This window comes from Heterocephalus glaber, unplaced genomic scaffold, assembly GCF_053883595.1.
Source record: "Heterocephalus glaber isolate CG9 unplaced genomic scaffold, H.glaber_assembly_v1.0 deba00001760, whole genome shotgun sequence".
NCBI lineage: Eukaryota > Metazoa > Chordata > Mammalia > Rodentia > Bathyergidae > Heterocephalus > Heterocephalus glaber.
In genome coordinates, this window is record NW_028258457.1 from 5,620,987 (window position 1) to 5,641,128 (window position 20,142).

At 50.6% G+C, this 20,142-nt stretch overlaps 1 protein-coding gene and 1 pseudogene across 13 annotated transcripts in view; one reads left to right on the forward strand and one right to left on the reverse strand.

Moving 5' to 3' along the window:
- Ankrd24 (ankyrin repeat domain 24) overlaps positions 1-20,142 on the forward strand; it is a 29,177-nt gene that overhangs the window by 8,879 nt on the left and 156 nt on the right. For 3 of the 13 annotated variants that reach the window (XM_021244878.2, XM_087201690.1, XM_087201691.1), the window contains 20 exons: positions 59-145; positions 261-391; positions 473-561; positions 1,441-1,505; positions 1,918-1,975; positions 3,051-3,121; positions 3,289-3,395; positions 3,548-3,735; positions 4,278-4,306; positions 5,024-5,104; positions 5,236-5,343; positions 5,816-5,914; positions 5,996-6,094; positions 7,751-7,823; positions 8,017-8,135; positions 8,255-9,739; positions 17,139-17,306; positions 18,176-18,301; positions 18,569-18,634; positions 18,856-19,136. In XM_021244878.2, the coding sequence (XP_021100537.1) occupies positions 59-145; positions 261-391; positions 473-561; positions 1,441-1,505; positions 1,918-1,975; positions 3,051-3,121; positions 3,289-3,395; positions 3,548-3,735; positions 4,278-4,306; positions 5,024-5,104; positions 5,236-5,343; positions 5,816-5,914; positions 5,996-6,094; positions 7,751-7,823; positions 8,017-8,135; positions 8,255-9,739; positions 17,139-17,306; positions 18,176-18,301; positions 18,569-18,634; positions 18,856-18,933 (3,327 nt within the window). In that variant the 3' untranslated portion in view covers positions 18,934-19,136. Of the gene's footprint in view, positions 1-58; positions 146-260; positions 392-471; positions 562-1,440; positions 1,506-1,859; positions 1,976-3,050; positions 3,122-3,288; positions 3,396-3,547; positions 3,736-4,277; positions 4,307-5,023; positions 5,105-5,235; positions 5,344-5,815; positions 5,915-5,995; positions 6,095-7,750; positions 7,824-8,016; positions 8,136-8,254; positions 9,740-9,864; positions 10,962-17,138; positions 17,307-18,175; positions 18,302-18,568; positions 18,635-18,855; positions 19,137-19,511; positions 20,139-20,142 lie in introns of those variants that run through there. The other 10 variants (XM_087201693.1, XM_021244879.2, XR_015447550.1 and 7 more) reach the window with 9 other exon arrangements.
- LOC147821193 (pleckstrin homology domain-containing family A member 1-like) lies at positions 11,158-12,026 on the reverse strand (annotated as a pseudogene).

A 20,142-nucleotide genomic window follows, 5' to 3' on the forward strand; every position in this document is an offset into this window, starting at 1 on the left:
GGGCAGGCCCGGGAGAAGCTGTCGCTGGCCCCCCGCCCAGGACCACCTCCCCCCGCAGCTGCGGCTCAGCTCCGCCGATCTCAGCTCCTGCCCGCCCTGCGGCCCTTGCCCCATCCCGAAGCCGGCAGCCAGAGCCAGGGGCCAGGCAAGTGCCCAGGGCGGTCGGTGAGAGCCGGGACCCTTGCCAGGGGGCGCAGGGAGGGCCCCCTGAATGTGCAGCAGCCCACCCGGCCCCACGAGCCTCTGGGTGTGACCCTCAGGGCCAAGACTGGAGCAAAAGTGACGAGCGGCTGCTGCAGGCTGTGGAGAACAACGACTCGGCCCGGGTCGCGGTGCTCATCTCCCGCAAGGGGCTGGTGCCCACCAAGCTGGACCCCGAGGGCAAGTCCGCGTGAGTGCCGGTGCCTCCCCAGGGGCACGGCTGAGGGAAGCTGTGCACTGTCGCCCCTGACCTCTGACCTCTGACCCCCAGGTTCCACCTGGCCGCCATGCGGGGCGCGGCTAGCTGTCTGGAGGTGATGCTGGCACAGGGCGCCAATGTCATGAGCACAGACGGGGCAGGTACTGCCAGCCGGGGCCTGGGTGGAAGGTAGAACTCAGAGCAGTGCTCAGCTCCAGACTCCAACAGGCCCTGCTTCGAGGCCTCAGTGTTCACTGCAGGCAGAAGGGAGTTCCCTCCACTGTCCAGAGGGAGGCATAGGGGCATTTTATTTTATTTTATTTTATTTTATTTTATTTTTTGGTACCGGGAATCGAACTCGGGTCCTTGGCTTGTGAAGCAGGCGGCAGAACCACTGAGCTAAATCCGCAGCCCTAAGGGGCATTTTAGACTGTGGTGCCCAAGGACAGAGTCCAGAGCTGGTGCTAGGCAAGGACAGTGCCCATAGTCCATGGGGAGCAACTAGGATTCAGGCTGCAGTTGAGTCTGAGGGAGCAGCTGGGAGCAGGAAGTATCTGGGGCTTGGGGAGATTTCTGAAAAAGTGAGGAAGGTTGAGGAAGGCCCTTGGGCCCCTCCCCGGGGTGCCAGAATAATGAGGGGGGGCTTGAACGTGGGGATGGGTCTGGGGGTCCAGGAGAATCCAGGACCAAAGAAAGGGTAGACATAGGCAGAGTGTCCTGGGGAGAAGCTGGCCTCATGGGAGTAGCTGAGCTTGACTTTTCTGGAGCAAGAGAATACCAAGTAGAGTTAGGGGAGTATCTGAGGCTTGGGGGAAATAGCTGCGATTTAGGAGTAGCTGGAGCTGTGGGAGAAGCTTGGGTAAAAGGAAGTATCTGGGTGCATGAGTTAGTTGAGGATCTGAGAAAATAATAGAATGTGTGGTGCTTGGGGGGTCACTAGGCATGAGGTATAGACCCAAAAAACACATCACAGTTGCCACAGGTTTGTGGAACAGCTGGGAGCCCCTGGGTATCTGTAGTAAACCTTCTCTCCCTTTCAGGTTACATTGCTCTCCACCTTGCTGCCAAGTATGGGCACCCACAGTGTCTGAAGCAACTGCTACAGGTCATTTACTTTCTTATCTCATACTCCCTGAACTTCAGATACTCCCTGAGCCTCTATTGCTGAGTTCCAGCAGGACCCCAAACCTCCACATATTTCCTGAATCCCAGTATGCCCTGGCCCATTTTAGTCCTGAGCCCAAGCTACTCTCTAGATAATCAGATACTCCCAAGTGTCCAGCTATGTCTCAAACCAAGACACACTCCCAGTACTAGACTTTCACGATCCCTAGTTCCTCCTCATACCTTAAGTACTGTTTTTTGGTTTTGTTCATTCTGAGTTTCCAGCTACTCCCTCTTTCTCACTACCTCTCATAAAAACTGAGTCACTCAGAGGCCTGTGACATGGGCTTCCTAGAGAAATCAGGCAACAAGAAGAGATGGTCCTGCCTCAGGTGACCCATTCTGCTTCCCAGGCCTCCTGCGTGGTGGATATGGAGGACAGCAGTGGGTGGACAGCTCTGCACCATGCAGGTGGGTCTCATCAGGGCTTCCTGCTGCCTCTTTTTTGGGGGGAAAGAGGCTCCTGGGAATGGAACCCAGGGCCTTTGCCCTGAGCTGTACTCCAAGCCCTTTTTTATTTTTTATTCAGAGACAGGGTCTCAATAAGTTACTGAGTCGCCCAGGCTGGGCTCAAATTCTCAATGACCCTCTTACCCCAGCCTCCCAGAGTGCTGCGTTGACAGGCACACACCAGTACACATGGCCATGCTGCCTCCTTTTTCTTTACTAAGCACCTACTGTGTGCTGGACTCAGGCTCAGCTTCAATTCTACTGAGCCTCCCTCCCATAGGCCCACTGAACAGAGAAGACATTATGTCACTCCCCATAGTAATTAGGGGATCCTAGGTCGCCTGACCCAGGAGCACAGCCTTTTAGAGAATGGAGAGTGTTCAGAGAAATCCACAGGGCATCTCAGCCAGCCCACAACTTCAGAATCCACTCTTTCCCGACGGAGGGAAGCTCCCATCCGCTTGGGCCAGCACCCTCCACTCCAGGCTCTGTACACCGAGACCGAGAGGTTCAGGCTTCCAGTGAGGACTCAAGGACTCCTCTGTTCTTAGGGAAACGCAGGTCGGTTTGCTTGGGGGCTGTCTCTGCGCACGTCTCCGGTAGTTGGAGGACGCTGCCACCTAGCGGCGGGTGCTTCTGGGTACTCCTCTGGTAACTCGGCTTTTTTCGGCTCAAGAAAAATTTACGGCCAGGTGCGGTGGCACACGCCTGCAACCCCAGAACTCTGGGAGGCTGAGGCAGGAGGATTGCGCGTTCAAATCAACTGGGCAACTTAATGAGACCCAGCCTCAAAATAAAAATTAAAGGGGGGAGCGGGGATTTAGCTCTGTGGTTCTGGTGCCTGCCTCACAAGTGCAAGGTCCCAAGTTCGATCCCCGGTACCAAAAAAAAAATAAAAATAAAAATAAAAAATTAAAGGTGGATATAGCTCAGTGCAAAGGCCCTGGGTTCAGTACTGTAAAAAAAAAGAAATACCATCCTGGCTGTGGGCCCCAGGAAATGCCTGAGTCTTCTCCCTTCCCCTGTCCTCTTCCAGCGGCTGGTGGTTGTCTCTCCTGCTCTGAGCTGCTGTGCTCCTTCAAGGCACATCTGAACCCCCGAGATCGGGTGAGTTTCTGGCATCTGGGTGGAGGGGAGAGACTGCACTTGAGGTACTGTCACCGAGTGGCAGCATTCTGAGGGACCCCTCTGCAGAGGGAGGGAGTGAAGCTCAGGGTGGACCTGGAGGCTTCTCACGCCACCTCATCCCTCCTCCTCCTGCTGCTTCCCACCAGTCGGGCGCCACGCCCCTCATCCTAGCAGCTCAGATGGGTCACACAGACCTGTGCCGCCTCCTCCTACAGCAGGGGGCCGCTGCAAATGATCAGGACCTGCAGGGCAGGTGAGCTGCTCCCCTGTCAACCTACCCGTCCTGTGCTGCGTGAGCCTGGGAAGTCTTGAAACCTCTCTGAGCGGGGGATCTGGTCGGGTGTGGAGGAGGGCCTGAGGGTCCAGGAATGTGCTCACCCTCTCAGTAGCCGCCTTCCCCGGCAGGACAGCCCTGATGCTGGCCTGTGAGGGGGCCAGCCCCGAAACAGTGGAGGTGCTACTGCAGGGCGGGGCCCAGCTGGGCATCACTGACGCGCTGGGCCAGGACGCGGCTCACTACGGAGCCCTGGCGGGGGACAAACTCATCCTGCACCTCCTGCAGGAGGCAGCCCGGCGCCCCTCCCCACCCAGCGGTATGCAAGCCCCGCCCCCTGCATCTCCTTCTAGGTAGTTTCCTGTCTTCTCCTTCGCTCCCTATTGAGGATAGTTTCAAAGTACTCCATATCTGCTGTATTAAAAGCAGTTTCATAGCTCCCTTACTTGAGGCAGTTTCAAGGAGCCCCAGAACACTTAGAGTGGTCTGGGGAGCCACTTTGATTCCCTGGATCTTCTTTATTTTTAGGACCTTGCCTGTCCTAAAAAGTGGCATCTCCACAGTTTGTTGTGTGTTTTTTTTGGTACCTGGGATCGAACTCGGGTCCTTGAGCTTGCAAGGCAAAAAGTGGCATCTCTACCTACCCCTTCTGGGAAATGCCACTCTCCTCTCTCTTTGAGAGTTTCAAAGTCCTTCCTATCATCAATCTACTGAAATGATGAATTCCTGCCTTACAAGCCCTGATTCGTGGGGAACTGAGAGGGCCCCTTCTCCTGGGCCCATGAATACCCGTCTGGAAGCTGGGAATGGAGTCCCTGGTTCCAGCGCCTGACCCTGCTTCCCTCTCTCCCCTGCCTGTAGAAGAGGACTCGGGCGAAGCTTCGTCTCAGGTAGGGACCCTGAGGAGCGCTTGGGCCCCTTCCCCGTGCACGCACTCCCGGGCGCGCAGTGAGAGATGGAGCCCTGCCCGGGTCGCCCCTGGGAGGTTCTGTTGGGAGCAAGGTTAGCTTCCGGGTATGCTGCCACCTAGTGGCGGCCGCTGCCCCAAATTCCCAAAGGCGGTGGGACCCTAGAGAGATGGGGCTGAGGCGGGTGGCAGAGGGGACGGGGGCTGCCGAGGGCCGGTGTAGGGAAAGGGAAAAGGCTGGCTTCTTCCTTCCAGCCCATCTCATCCCCACAGGGAAAAGAAACCTATAGATAATCTGGTCCGCCCAGGGAGAGCACCAAGGCGTATGGAAGGGCGGGGAGCAAAGAATAAGATTTAGAATTTGGGCCTGGCATGGTAGCGCACACCTGTGATCCCAGCACTCAGGAGACTGAGGCAGGAGAATTTCTGTGAGTTTGAGGCCAGCGTGGACTACATAGTGAGAGCCTGTCTCAAAATAAACAAATAAAAGTTTTAGGACTTGCAAGAAATGGAATGCTGTCTATCCCTATTTATGCTGCCCCTATTAAGGGAGGACAGGAGAGAGGCTGGGAGTCGCCGAGTCCCCAGGGAAGTCATGGCAGAGCTGGGGCTTCGGGTGGGTAATGGGCTGGCTGGGTGAGGTACTGGGTAGGAGGCTGAGGCGGCCCCCATCTGCTCCCTTCCCCTTCTGCCATCCCAGAACTCTGTGTCCAGCCATGAAAAGCGAGAGGGTCCCAAGAAGCGGAAGGCGCCCCAGCCTCCAGCCCACATCCCTATGCCGGTGAGAGATGCCTGGGCCTAGGGGAGGATGGCAGGGGAGCCCTCAGTAGGGGTTCAAGCTCTGGCTCAGGTGCCGAGGGGCAGCCTCGGGCTTCATCTAAAGGTGGTGGGTTCCCGCTGGGGAGAGGACAGGACGATCGAGAAGCCTACGAGGAGATCGTGCGGCTGCGGCAGGAGAAGGGCCGTCTCCTGCAGAAGATCCGGGGCCTGGAACAGCACAAAGAACGAAGGAAGCATGAGGTTAGGAGGAGCAGAGGCCCAGGCCTGGGTGGGGTGCACTCCCGGGGAAAGACTCCCTCTACTTTTCCTGCCTCCTCCCTCCGCTCCAGCCACATCGCCTCCTCCTCAATGCTCCTGCACAGAACCAGGCTCCATGCTGCCCCAGGGCCTTTGCACAGTCTGTACCCTCTGCCTGGAATGCTGCTCCCCCAGATGTTTCCATGCCTCCTCCCAGACCTCTTGCTCAAAAGGCCCTTTGTTAAAAACAAATATTTATCAGATGAATATTCAACTGAGCAAGTGAATGCATGGCCCCAAAATAGGGTTTGGACCCAAATAGACACCTGGCAAAAACATACTGAGTGGTCAGAGCAGTGTCTGGCACACAGCAGGCATTCAGTAAATCCTAGTAATGATGGGTTAGAATGGTGCGGGTGGTGCGCGCAGCAGGTGAAGCAGACATCTGTGGGTGGAGCAGACGACACCTCGGCAGGTGAGGTTAGGAGGCCCCATCCCTGGTCCGACCCTGTGGACCCCTCTGCATCAGCCGCAGGAGGCGGAGGCCAGCTCGGTGCACAGCCTGGAGAGACAGGTAGGCGCGGAAGGTGGGGAGTGGGCTGCTGCCAGGTATTCCCCCAACCTAGGCGCCTGAGCCAGCTGCCTCCACCCCCAGGTTCAGGAGCTGCAGCAGCTGCTGGCAGAGAAGGAGGAAGAGAAGGAGAGCCTAGGACGGGAGGTGGAAAGTTTGCAAAGCCGACTGTCCCTGCTGGAGGTGGGCCCGAGGGCGGGGCGGAGCCAGAGCTTGTGGGCGGGGCAGATATTGGGGCGGAGCCATAAACAGGGGCTGAGCCAAAACCAGGGTGAGTGGAACCAGGGCGAGACCAGAGCCGGGCTTGTCGGGAGCCAGGGAGAGGCGGGGTCAGAGTCAGGTGTAGGGTGGAGCCAGGGTGAGGTGGGGGGCGGTCAGACATGGTGGGTTGGGCAAGGGGTGGGGTCAGAGCATGTGTGGGTGGAGCCAGGGTGGGCTAGAGTCAGAGTGGGTGGGGCCAGAGCAGGGAAAAGTACTGGTGGGTGGGGCTAGGGGTTGTGTGTGGCTAGAGGTGGGCGGGGCCAGAGTCGGATTGTGGAACTAGGGGCGGGGTCAGAGGGTAGAGACAAGGTCAGCTGTGGAGAGCTGCAAGTGAGGGGAGCCTCTCAGGCTTCTGCGCCTGACAACTGCCCCAAGGCATCTAACAGTTTCACAGACATGCAAACGCACGTGCCAGACATCCTCACAAACCCAGTCACGAAGGTAACACACCTGGAAATAGATACACGCCCAGGATGTCTTAGTAACTTATCTCCCAAAGTTAAAGGGGAAGGGATTTATTTAGCTCACAGTTTGTAGAGGTTTCAGTTCATAATTGGATGACTCTAAGGCAGGTTGGCACATGGCAGAGGGGCAACAGTTCATGGCAGCAGGAAAAAACAAAAGCAGCAAGGGACCTTAACAGTCTTTCTGCCCCCTTTATCTTACGTTTATTATTATTATTTTGGGTTTTTGTTTTGTTTTGGTACCATGGATCAAACTCGGGTCCTTGTGCCTACAAGGCAGGCGGTGAGCCGGGGATTTAGCTCAGTGGTTCCACCGACTGCCTCACAAGCACAAGGTCTTGAGTTCGATCCCTGGTACCAAAAAAAAAAAAAAGGCAGGCGGTGAAACCACTGAGCTAAATCCCCAGCCCTGCCCCCTTTATTTTATTCAGACTACTTAGGGTGAGTAGCACTCACACCCTTAATCCTAGTGCCCTTGGGCCTAGCCCCACCATGAATCAATCACACACTCTAGATTCAGCCACCTCTGAATAAGCATGAGGCTTTGGGGGGACATCTAAACACAAGCCATAACAAAGGATGAGCAAGCACACAAAAATCTTATGAATACAACAGCAAACACACATATAAAGGCAGTTTAAGTACACACTTGTCATCTCAGCACTTTGGGAGGCTGAGGCAGGAGGATCTCAAATTTGAGGCCAGCCTGTAAAATTTAATAAGAGCCTGTCTCAAAATAAAAATAAAAGACCTGGTTACGGAGCTCAGTGTAAAGGCCCTGAGTTCAATTCCCTATACCACAAATATATATATGGAGAAATAATTCATACAATTATATAGCTTTTTTAAAAAGGTTAAAAATGGGTGCACAGGGCTGAGGGAGCCACTCAGTGGTGAGTGCCTGACTATAAGGCATAGACCCTGGGTTCATCCCCAGCCCTGCAAAAATAATGAGCAAAGAACATAGTAGTTACTCAATAAATACAAACACCAGTCCAGTACTCATGGGGAATCACAGAGGGATACGAAGCCTGCAGGCCACTCTGGAGTCTTGGAGGAGGATGGTGGGTGTGTTGAGGGACAGGACCCTGAACTGATCTCCCCCCACTGCCAGAGTGAGCGGGAGAACACCAGCTATGATGTGGTCACCCTGCAGGATGAGGAGGGCGACCTGCCTGATTTTCCAGGTGAGGCTCTGAGGACCTCTCATTGGGGAGCCATGGACATGCAGTGTATGGGGCACCGGGAGGGAGTCTGCACACACATGTTAGTTGCTCCACCTGCCTGAGCCAGCTCTGGGGGTCCTGGTGCACTGCTCCAGAGCCCCCACTGTGGGGGCTGGAACCCCAGCACTCACTCTGTGCCCACCCACATCACCAGGGGCCGAGACACCCCTGTCCAGGCAGCTCAGCCCCTCAGCCCAGGAGCACTTGGCTTTGCTGCAGGAGCAAGTCGCTGCACTCACCAGGCAGAACCAGGAGCTGCTGGAGAAGCTCCAGGTGGGGAAACTGCAGCTGCTGACAGCTCCAGGGCCTGGGGCAGGTGGGGAAGCTGGTGAGGCTGCCCTGTGTTCCTAAGGGCTACTCAGGCCCTTGCCTGATTGCCTTCCCATCCCCAGATCCTGGAGAACTTCGAGAAGGATGACACGCAGGTGGCAGGGGATGGCCTGTCGGAGGTCGTGCCTCTGGTCCTCTATGACTCTCTCCGGGCTGAGTTTGACCAGCTCCGGAGGCAGCACGCTGAGGCCCTGAGGGCACTGGAGCAGCAAGAGGCAAGGGAGGTCCCCAGACGGGAAGAGGACAAAGACATGGGGGCCTCGGCAACCCCAAACAGGCCACCAAACCCGAAGCTAAATTTCACCATGGTTCCAGAAACCAGGATTAATGGAGCTGAGAGGGCAGATGACGCTGCAGGCGGGGACGCAGCACCTGCAGAACACGAGGTCACAGGGACTGAGGGTGCAGGAGCAGAGGCTGAGGGAAACAAAGGGACTGAGGCCAAAGAAATGGAGGCTGGAGAGGAAGGAGAAAATATGGAAACTGACACCACAGGAGGTGCAGCTATGGCCTCAGAGGCCACAGGATCAGAAGTCACAAGGATGGAACCAGAAACGAAGACCAATGCAGCTGGTGCCAGGGAAGCCAAGCTCACTCCAAACATGGAGGCCACGGGATCTAAGGCCACAGCCCCAAGGGTCCCTGCTGGGCCCATCCTGCACCCTGGGGCTGCGGAGGCCTCTGAGAAGCTGCAGTCGGAGCTGGAGACCAGGATCCGCAGTTTGGAGGAGGTGCTCCGGCAGCGGGAGAGGGAGGCCGCTGCTGAGCTGGAGGCCGCCCGGGGCAAGTGGGAGGCTGCGGAGGCTGAGGCAGGCAGGCTTCGGGAGCGGGTGCGTGAGGCCCAGGGAGTTGGGGCCAGGGGAGTCAGCAATGGCGGCAGTGGCAGTGGCGACACAGTTCAGCTGCGGGCAGCCCTGGAGCAAGCCCGAGAAGACCTTCGAGAGCGGGACTCCCGTCTGCAGGAGCTAGAGGCGGCTGCAGCCTGGCTGGACGAGGCCCGGGCTGGGCAGCTGCTGGCTGAGGAGGAAGCCCGGGGTCTGCGGGCAGAGCTGGCCCGGCGGGAGGAGGCGCGGCTGGAGCAGAGCCGGGAGCTGGAGGCGCTCCGGGAGCAGCTGGCCACGGCCACGACCACCAGGGAGCAGCACCGGGTAGTGGCTGCAGAGCTGAGCCAAGCGCGGGATGCGGCGGAGGCCAGGGCCACCCAGCTAGCTACAGCCTGTGAGGAGGCACGGCGGGGCCTGGCAGAGCTACGCGAGGCCTCAGAGGCCCTGCGTCAGTCCTCGGTGCCCGTGTCCGAGCATCACAGGCTGCAGGAAGAGGCCCTGGAGCTGAGGGCCCAGGCGGCCAGTCTGGAGCAGGAGGTGGTGGCTACGGGCAAGGAGGCTGCTCGGCTGAGGGCAGAGCTGGAACAGGAGCGTGTGGGCAGCGTGGCACTCTCAGAGCATGAACGGGTGGTGGGTGCGCTTCGGGCCAACGTGGCCCGGCTGGAGGGGCAGTTGGAGGAGCTGGCCCGCCGGCACGAGAAGACCAGCGCCGAGGTCTTCCAGGTGAGTGAGCATGGTTGGAGCCCCAAGGCCCCTGGGAGGCCTGCTTTGACCCTGCAGCCCTGGGGTGTTTGGATCCCATAGGGTTCAGTTGAACAGCCATTCATTCTGGCCTTTGATATTTCCAGGTGGACATTTGACCCTGCAGCTATCCTGGAATTTCAACATTCATTTTCTTCTTCTTCTTTTTTGGGGGTACTGGGAATGGAACTCAGGACCTTGTGCTTGCCAGGCAGGCTGCTGAGCTACATCCACAGCCCATCATCTTTCATTTTCTTTCTTTCTTCTTCCTTTTATTTTTTAAACACCTTGTCACCATTTTGACCTTATTTTGTTTATTTGTTTGTTTTTTCAGTAATTCTCTTTTTATTTTCAGTACCAGGGATCCAACTCAGGATCTTGTGCTTGCGAGGCAAGTACAGTGCCAGTGAGCTAAATCCCTGGCCCTATTTGTTTGTTTTTTAAAACAGGGTCTCATTTGTACCTCAGGCTGGCCTTGAACCCACTATGTACCCCAAATTGGCCTTGAACTCATGCCTAGCTTCCTGCCTCAGCCTCCTAAGTGCTGGGATTACAGGCATGGGTCACTACACCTGGATTGACCTCATTTTTTTTTAATGGCTACTACTTTTGAGGAGTCTGATTATAAAACTTTTGTCTTTCTCAAGGTCATAAAGATGTTCACCAATGTTTTCTTCTAGCATCTTTATTATTTTCTTTTCGCCATGATATCTATGAGTTATTTCTAATCTCTGCTTGCTTTTAGTGGAGATGTGAACATGTCTAATCTGTGTGTATGGTGTGAGGTAGGATTGATGATTACAATTTTTTTGGTAAGCAGTGAATTGGATCTCCCTCCATGTATTTGCATAATATCCACTTTCTTTGGGCCAGGGATGTTAGCTCAGTGGCACCATGCCTGCCTGGCAAGCACAAGGTCCTGAGTTCAAATCCTGGTACCAGAAAAAAAAAAGAACCTAATATCCACTTTCGTTTTTTGTTTGTTTGTTACCGAGGATCGAACTTGGGAACTTGCCCTTGTGAGGCAGGCAGTGGAACCACTGAGCTAAATCCCAGGCCCATAATATCCACTTTCTTAAGTGATCTTTTTTTTTTTAATTGTTAAACAAAGCAAGGAAAAGTTTATTCTTTAGTTGGCCTGCTTGTGCATTTAACACAATACAATGCACAAAATATTATATATACATAACACTACAAGGAAGCATTAAATTAGAAATGGATTATTTTTTGCAAGTCCAATTGGTATGAAAGTCAACATGCAAATAAATTTCAATAAAGAAACAAGAAGCATTAGGGGGAGAGGAAGGTAAATAACTCAACAGCATGGGGGGCCTATGGGACTATCACCCTAGAGAGGAGGAAACCTACAGAAGATGCTGATCTGCCAGGTCCCCGCTGTGCTACAGTGGCACCAGAGACTGCTTTAATCCAACTGTGCATCTCTTCGGGGCCATCAGCCTGCACATAGAAAGTTCGAGATGTTGTTACAATTTCAAACAGGTTGTCCCTCATCATTATGTCACTTTGCTTACACTCCTGGATTTTATGAACTTCTTTAAGTGGTATTACATGGAGAGGTTCCTTTTCCAGTTCCGATTTGAAGTAGCCCTATTGTGTTTTCATCCAATTGAAAATATCTTCTCTTCCAGTTTTTCATCACTGCTCCTTGTTTTACACAATATCCAGCTTTGATAACTGGACTGTCTGGAGGCGGTTTAGGAGTAAAGTAAGGAAGATGGCTTTGTGACCGTTTCAAATTATTTTTGTCAGCACTTTCACTACATTCATTTATTTCTTCTTTCTGAGTTGGAGTAATGATGGGTACACCACCAACGATATCAATTCTGTAAGACACTTGTTTCTTCCCACATTCACCTTGGCGATTTAGGTTATCAGAATTAGGCTGTGAGTCTGACTGCTTTGGTACTGTAATTTGAATAGCTTTGTTCAAGACATTCATCCATTCCACTAAGTCTTGCTGATCGTTGGCTTGAAGGAAGTATTTCCTCATTCCTGCATTCATAACAAAACAGAACTCAGCTTTTGGCCTTAGCTTAGTTGCATCGCTAACCTTTGAAATGTAGGTAAGTTTAATAGCTCCAACACATGATGATCCAGAAGGTAGGTTCTGTGGATTATCCATGTACCACACAAAACTATCTTCTCTGGTATCCAGTATGAAGTACCATCGAAGAAATTTCCCACTGTTTTCATTTTCTTCAATATCTAGAAAACCACAAATGCGATTCTGATGAGCCACATAAGGCATTTCTGGGCTTGAACATTACAGCTACTTTGCTGTGGACTCGGTCTGGAGCACCTGCGCCACCACAGCCCCGGCTCCCACAGGCTCTCAGCTGCTGGTAGCGGCGCCCAAGATGGCCCGGCTGCACATTCTTTAGTGATCATTTTGACCCTGTGTTTTGTTCCATCTGGCTGTTTCCAGCTACTTAGGAAACTGAGGCAGTTGGATCATGAGTTAAGGCCCAGCCTGCACAATTTAGTGACTTAGTGAGACCTTGTTTCAAAATTTAAAATAAAAAGGGTTGGGAATGTAGCTTAGTGCAAAGGCCCTGGGTTCAACTCCCAATGATATGAGGGACTAATTCTCAACCTGCTATATGTCAGATACGCCCAGTTTGTGTTCCACAAAGTCAAATAATGAATTCTTTTTTTTTCCCATTAAGTTTATTGGTACATATTAGGTATAAAATACATTTACATACATCATTGGGATCTTGTACCATTACATGAGTATCTTGGTTCTTATTTTTTTTCCCCTTCCCCTTCCTCCCTTCACCCCTTGCACCCTTCCCTATTTGCAAAGACTTTGTTTCCATTTTTTTCCTGTTCTCATATTTTTTCTTTTCCTTTCTTTCCTTTCCCCTACCCCTCCCACTTCCCCTGCTCCTCTAGACCTTTTCTTCCTATTACACTATCAATTATACATTTTTTAAATTACAATATCAAGATCTAGGAGACATTACCACAGATTTTACAGAATTTAAAAGGATATAGAAAGCATATTACAAAAATCGTTTTTGAAATAAATTTGACAACTTCTAAGAAGTACCTTGGAAGACAAATTAATGAAACTAACTATGGAGGAAATAAAAAATTTGAATAGCGCCTATTAAAGAAGGTATATTCCTGGGGCCAGGGATTTAGCTCGGTGGTTTCACTGCCTGCTGCACAAGCACAAGGACTGGAATTTGATCCCTGGTACCAAAAAAAAAAAAAAGAAAGAAAGAAAGTATAGTCCTAGCAACAACAGGCTCATAATCGGGGATTTCGGGGGTTATTTTTTGGTACTGGGGATCGAATTTGGGACATGGTGCTTGCAAGGCAGGCGCCAGAACCACTGAGCTAAATCCCTGGCCCTCATATATGTTTTAACTGGTAAATTATATCAAACATTTAAAGCAGAAAACAGAAGGAACACTTCTTCCCTCATTTTAGGAAATCAACATCGTGCTAATCCTAAAACTGGATAAAGATAATAGAAGAAAAAAGTATGAACATAGATAAAAATTTGTTTAACAAAAACTATTAGAAGTCAGATCTGCCAGTATGCAGAAAGTGGTTTTATTGTAGGGATGGCAGTGTTGGTTCAGCATTGGAAGATCCACCCCCAAAAGTCATCATTTTAACAGAGGAAAGGGAAAAGCCATATGATCCTGTCAGTAGTTGGAGAAAAAGTATTAGACTAAATTATACAGCTGTTCATGGTAAAAGCTATCAGGAGACTAGAAGTAGAACAGAACCTTCTCAACAGATTAAAGACATGTACTCCATACTTCCAGCAAGAACACCTTATATGAATGGAGAAGATACAGTGGTTTCTCCTTAAGGTGGGGAACAAGGGCAGATATGCCTACTCTTCATCTGTCCATTAAACTTTGAAACATAGGCCTAAACCAAAATAGTCTGGCAATAAAATGACACAATTAGGATAGGATTGGCAAGAAGCAAAATCTTTGTATGTAGATGAAATGATCATCTACAGAGAAAATACTAAAAAATCTCTAGGAGCCCCTAGAACTTGTATTTGAATTTAGCGGGATTAAAAAACACAAAGTATATATAAAAATTCAGGTCTATGTATACTTGGTATAAATGAAGAATTGGATATTGAAATTTAAAAGTTATGTAGGAGTACAAAGGACCTAGAAAAGTAAAAAGAGAAAGAAAAAAAAACAGTGTTGGAAGATGTTTAGTACCTAATTTTAAGACTTCCTCTAAAGCTACAGTAATCAAGGCAGTGTTGGTGTAAGGAAAGACATATAGATCATTGGAATAAAACAGAGAATCTAGCAATAGAACCACACATATATGGTCCACTGAGTTTTGAAAGATTATTTAACATTAACATTTTATAGAATATAAACTCAATTCAAGAGCAGAGGAAAAGATAGTGTTTTCAGCAAATGACACTAGAACACCTGGTATCCATATATAAAAAATTAACTGCAACCCTTTATTTCCATACATAAAAATAACTCGAAAGGATCTATGAACCTAAACATGAAAGACTAAAACTATAAAACTTTAAGAAGAAATTATAAGGGAAAATGTTTATGAATTTAGGGTAGGCAAGAACTTCCTAGGATACAAAAAACATGATGTATAAAAGAAAAAAATTGATAAATGAGATTCCATCAAAATTTAAAACTTTAAATGACATCATTAAAATGAAAAGTAGTCCTTAAACAGACTATATTTATAATGCGTATAACCTATGACCAGAATATATAAAGAACTCTTACAGCTCATTAATAGACAACCCAGGGCCGGGGATTTAGCTCAGTGGTTCCGCTGCCTGCCTCACAAGCGCAAGATCCCGAGTTCGATCCCCGGTACCAAAAAAAAAGTTACTTGAAATAGACAACCCAATTAAGTAGACACAAGAAGATGATAAATAGCCAGTACAGCACAAGGAAAGGTGTGCAACACTAGAATCAGAAAAATACTAATCAGTACAATAACAAGATTGAATTATACACTCATTAGGGAGATGAAGTTAAAAGTTTTAAAAGCCGTGTCAAGACTTTTTCTTTTCGTTGGATTCTCCCCTTTTGTGTTTAATTTGTCATGCCCAACGGAATCATTCTGTTGGGCTTCCTGGGGTTGTGATCCTCCTTGTCTTTTCCTAGGATATTGTCTAAAATTTTTTGGAGTGCTGGTTTGGTATTCATGAAGTTACTAAGGTGCTCTTTATCATGAAAGTATCTTATTTCTCCATTAATTTTGTGGGGTTTTTTGGTACCAGGGATTGAACTCAGGTCCTTGCGCTTGCAAGGCAAACGACGGAACCACTGAGCTAAATCCCCGGCCCAATTCTCCATTAATTTTGAAAGACAGTTTTGCGGGGTACATCAATCTGGGTTGGAGGCTGTTTTCCTTTAGGGCTTGAAATATGTTACTCCAAACTCTTCTTGGCTTGAAGGTTTGCATTGAGAAGTCTGCTGTGATTCTAAAGGGCTTTCCTTTGTATGTGATTTGTTTCTTTTCTCTCACTGCTTGTAGAATTTTGTTCTTCTGTTGGGTTTCTGGAATCCCAACTATTATATGCCTATGTGTAGATTTTTTTGATCAAGGCTAGTTGGAGTCCTATATGCCTCACTTATCTGTATGTCAAGTTCTTTTCCCCGGCTTGGGAAGTTTTTTGCTATCACTTCTGTGAACAGTGTTTTTATGTCATCTGCACTCTCTCCTGTTTCTTCATTGACTCCAATCAGTCTTATGTTATTCTTCTTTGCATTGCCTAGCAGCTGCTGGATTGATTTCTCGTGGTCCCTTACAATTTTAAAGCAATTTTTCTTTTCCTGCTCACTAATTGCAATCTTATCTTCTATATCTGAAATTCTGTCCTCACATTGATTCATTCTGTTGTGTAGACTTTCAATGGAGTTTTTAATCTCCTGGAAATCTGTTTGTATCTGTTTTATGGATTCCATTTGTTTCCTATGTTGAGATTCCATCATGTTCCTTAGCTCCTCCATTTTTTTATCTGTGTCCTCTCTAGATTTATTAATCATGTTGTGCACTATGGGCACAATCTCTGCTGTTATCTAAGAAATTATTTCTGATTTCATTTTTCCCAGATCCTCTTTTGTTGCCAGTTCAGGGAGTCCAGGTTGTTGAGTATCAGATTGTTCCATCTCATTTCCCTTTGGGGTTGCTGTAGGTAATCTCGAAGTCTGTTTTTGAGGCTTATTTATGTGTCTTTTCATTTCCACGGGGTGGGGGGGGTGCTGCTGGCACCCACGCCCACGCAGCTCACCTCCTCAGCCCTGGGAGCAGTGAAATCTCAAATAATGAATTCTAAGTATCAGTGGGGGTTAAGAGTAGGAAGGGGCTTGGGATGAAGCTCAGTGGCACCATGCCTGCCTCTTAAGTGCAAGGTCCTGAGTTCAATTCTGAGTACCACACACACACACACACACACACACACACACACAAACCCAGCACTTACCAGGCACTAACATAAATCATATTTCATCTATTTGTTCGTGGTATGCACATACTTATATTATCTCCATTTTATTTTTAAATTTTATCAGTACATTTTAGTTATACAGTATAATGACATTCATCATTGGAAATTTGCACCTTTACATAATCTCTCTTGGTTCTTATTTTTTCCCTCTTCCCCTGGCCTTCAACCCCTCCGTCCCTCCCTATTTACAAAGACTTTGTTTCCATTTTTTCATTTTCTCATATTAATTCCATTCCCTTTTTTTCTATCCCCTACCCCTCCCACTTCCCCTTCCCCTTTGCCCCTTTTCTTCCTATTTCACATTATCTATTATACCTTTTAATCCTTATTTACACTTCCAGTTTCTCACACTAGAGAAACTATTTGGTATTTACACATGTGTGTCCTATTTATCTCACTTAAGATTATGGCCTCATGTGCATCCATTTTGCTATAAATGTCTCTAATTTTTCATTTTTTATGGCTGAGTAGTACTCCATTTTATATTAAAAAACACATTTTCTTTATCCAGTCTCCAGTTGATGAGCATTTGGGTGTTTCCAAGTTTTAGCTATTACAAACTGTGCGGCTATGAACATGGGTGCACATATATCACTGTGGTATGATTCTTTTAATTCTTTGGGAAAGATACCCAGCAGGGGATATCTTCATTTTAATACAGGGAAAATGTGGCCCAAAGAGGTTAATTCACTTGCCTGAGGAAACATAGCTCATAGTTTAGAGGTGCACGGCAAGGTTGCAATGTTTGTAGAACCAAAGGGAACTCAGAATTCTGATGGGCCTGGGCCGGAATGTCCTCGGGACAAGGGTCAGAAGGACGCTGGGTCCAAGCATTTTTGGGGACCACGTGTCCTGAACATCCTACCTGGGCTTGGGCCTCAGGTGCAGCGGGAGGCTCTGTTCATGAAGAGTGAACGGCATGCGGCTGAAGCCCAGCTGGCCACGGCTGAGCAGCAGCTACGGGGACTCCGTACCGAGGCGGAAAGGGCACGCCAGGCCCAGAGCCTTGCCCAGGAAGCCCTGGACAAAGCCAAGGAGAAGGAGAAGAAGGTGGGTTCCCCCTTCCCATGCTGTGTCTGAGGGTCCCCACTCTGCAGAGGTTGGAAAGAACATAAGAATGTCCCAACCAAAAGGGAAACTGAGGCACAGAAAGGCGGGAGCACCAAGGCTTCTGCTGCTCTAGTTATAACCATTTATTAAATGCTTACTGAATTCCCGAGCCCGGGCCATGCACTTTACATGCAGTGTTCCCTTTATTCTTTATATCAGATTCCCATAAGATAGGTGCTTTGGGTTTTGGGTTTTTTGTTGTTTTTGTTTTTGTTTTTGTTTTGGTACCTGGGATCAAACTCCGGTCCTTGCGCTTGCAAGCCAGGCAGTGGAACCACTGAGCTAAATCCCCGGCCTTGTTTTGTTTTTTGAGACAGGGTCTTACTATGTCATTCAGGCCAGCCTTGAACTCATAGCAATGTTCCAGGCTCAGCCTCCCCAGTGCTGAGATCACAGGCATGCGCCACCACATCCACCTGATAGGTGCTTTAATTATCCTCATTTGAAGAAACTTATGCACAGAGAGGTGAATCCACTTGCCCTAGGTCACACAGCCATGAAGTGGTTCAGCCAGGGTTTCAACTCAGGTTCCCAAATTCTGTTCTTTGTTTTTGGTGCTGGGTTCCATCGTCAGTGCTGCTAGATAAATAAACAAACAAAACTGTAGGTGTGAAACGTGTTCTTAGCTCACCCACACTACAAAAACTGTTGAGGGCCAAACTAGGCCTGGGGCAGGGGTAGGGTTTGCTAACCCCTGGGTTGTGCCGTTCCCTAGCAGGCTGGGACCCCTTGCTGTTTCCTGGTGCCCCCACCCCAGTCCCCAGCCCGCACCCTGGGCTCAGGGGGATGCCCATATATCCCACTTCCAGATCACAGAACTGTCCAAAGAGGTCTTCAGCCTGAAGGAGGCCTTAAAAGAGCAGCGGGCAGCCGGGGCCAGCCCTGAGGTGGAGGCCCTCCGTGACCAGGTGAAGGCTATGCAGCGACAGATGGAGGTGAGGGCTGTGGGGGAATAGGAGACAGTGCATAAGGACCCCAGAGGTTCAACCACCCGTGCAGCTGGTGGGCGAGCGAGGGGGGGGATCGAAGAGGGGTCTGTGGGCGAGGGGCAGGGCTGGAGGGTCATGGGCGCATGCCCAGGGCAGGTTTGCAGCTCCACGGTGATACACCACCTCTCGGGTATAATTGGGCTCTGGGTGCACCTTGCTGGACAGAAGGAGGTGGGGTCTTGTTTCACTGAGCACCCCTCCCCCATGCCACAGGACGCCACCAGGGACCACTGTGCTGTGGTGGCTTTGTACAGGACCCACCTGCTCTATGCCATCCAGGTGAGCGGCACAGACTCCCAGCTGCAAATCTGCAAATCTGGGTGCCCGCTTCTGCATCTGCCACTGGGGCTTCAGTTTCCCCTCTGGACAGCGAGAGGCTGGGCCAGGCGAGGAAACGCTCAGGGCTTGCGGTCACCTTAGGCTATGGGGGTGCTGTGGAGGGGACGGGGCGCCAGGACAGTTGCACCAGGGTGGCTTTCCTCCTCTCTTCCCCGCCCCAGGGTCAGATGGATGAGGATGTGCAGCGGATTCTCACCCAGATCTTGCAGATGCAGCGGCTGCAGGCTCAGGGCCGCTGAGGACCAGTTTCTCCGGGCCCCACGGGGCCTGTGGGCATTTGGGGACCAGCCTGGGCTCCTCCCTAGTTGGCAGCATCTCCACTTGTGGCCCCCACACAGACTGATCAGGCTGGCACCCCTGCCTCCCCACCGGACAATCTGTGAGTCCCTAGCTCCTGCCCATGTACTAAGCCAGGAATAAAACCGTACTGTGCACAGCACAAGGGTGTGTGTGGCCTGATGCTGGCTACCTCAGCAGGGAAGGGATGGGGTGACTCTCAACAGGAAGCCCTCACCTCCTGGGGCCAAAACTCAGTTATTGGAATCAATACTTTTTTTTTTTTTTTGGCGGTGGTGGTACTGAGGATTCAACCCAGGATCTTTGCCCTGAGGTACATCCTCAGCCTTTTCATTTTTTAAAAACCTTTTATGTAATTTTGAGACAAGGTCTTACTAAGCTGCTAAGTTGCCCAGGTTGGGCTTGAACCTGTGATTCTCCTGCCTCAGCCTCCCAGAGTGCTGGGTCGCTGGTGTGCACCACCGCACCTTCTCCACAATTCTGAGTTAAACTCACTTTCTTACCCCAAACCTCACCACAGCTGGCACCCAACGCCTGCCCCGATGGCTCCCCGCTCCTTCGGCAAGTCCCCCAAAATCCCCACCGGTGACTTCTGAGTCCTTCTGCCTAAGGGAGGGGAGGCAGCTGGCAATGTGTGCGGGAATTCCTTCCCCCAGTGAGGGGGGGGGGGTCCAGCCTGTCCCTGGGGATTTCCTGGTGTCCCTGGGTGTCCTTGTCACATGAAGAATATCTGAGGGTGGGGCTGCCTCCCCAAGGCTCCGTTCCTGCATCTCTGTGGCCTGGAGCCTGGAGGGGGGCTCAAATTTTCGACCCTCCTGCCTCAGCCTCCCAGAGTGCTGGAATGACAGGCAGGCACCACCAAGCCCTGCTCATCTTTGTGTCTCTCTGCGTCTCACTCTATCCCTCTACCCTCTCCTGTCCTTGTCCCTGTCCTTCTCTGAGTTCTCCTCCCCATCCCCTTCTCTGGGGTTTCCCCAGCAATGCTGCTACCGGAAGGAAGGGCCCAGCACGTCCTGCTGTGCTGGGAAAGGCCATGGGGTCACTTCTCTCTTTTTTGACCTCCTCCCTGCCCCCACCCTCAGGGAATTCCACAACAAACTTGGTGGCTGCAGAGGGGACTGGGAACAGCTCTGCCATTCTGTGCATTCTCC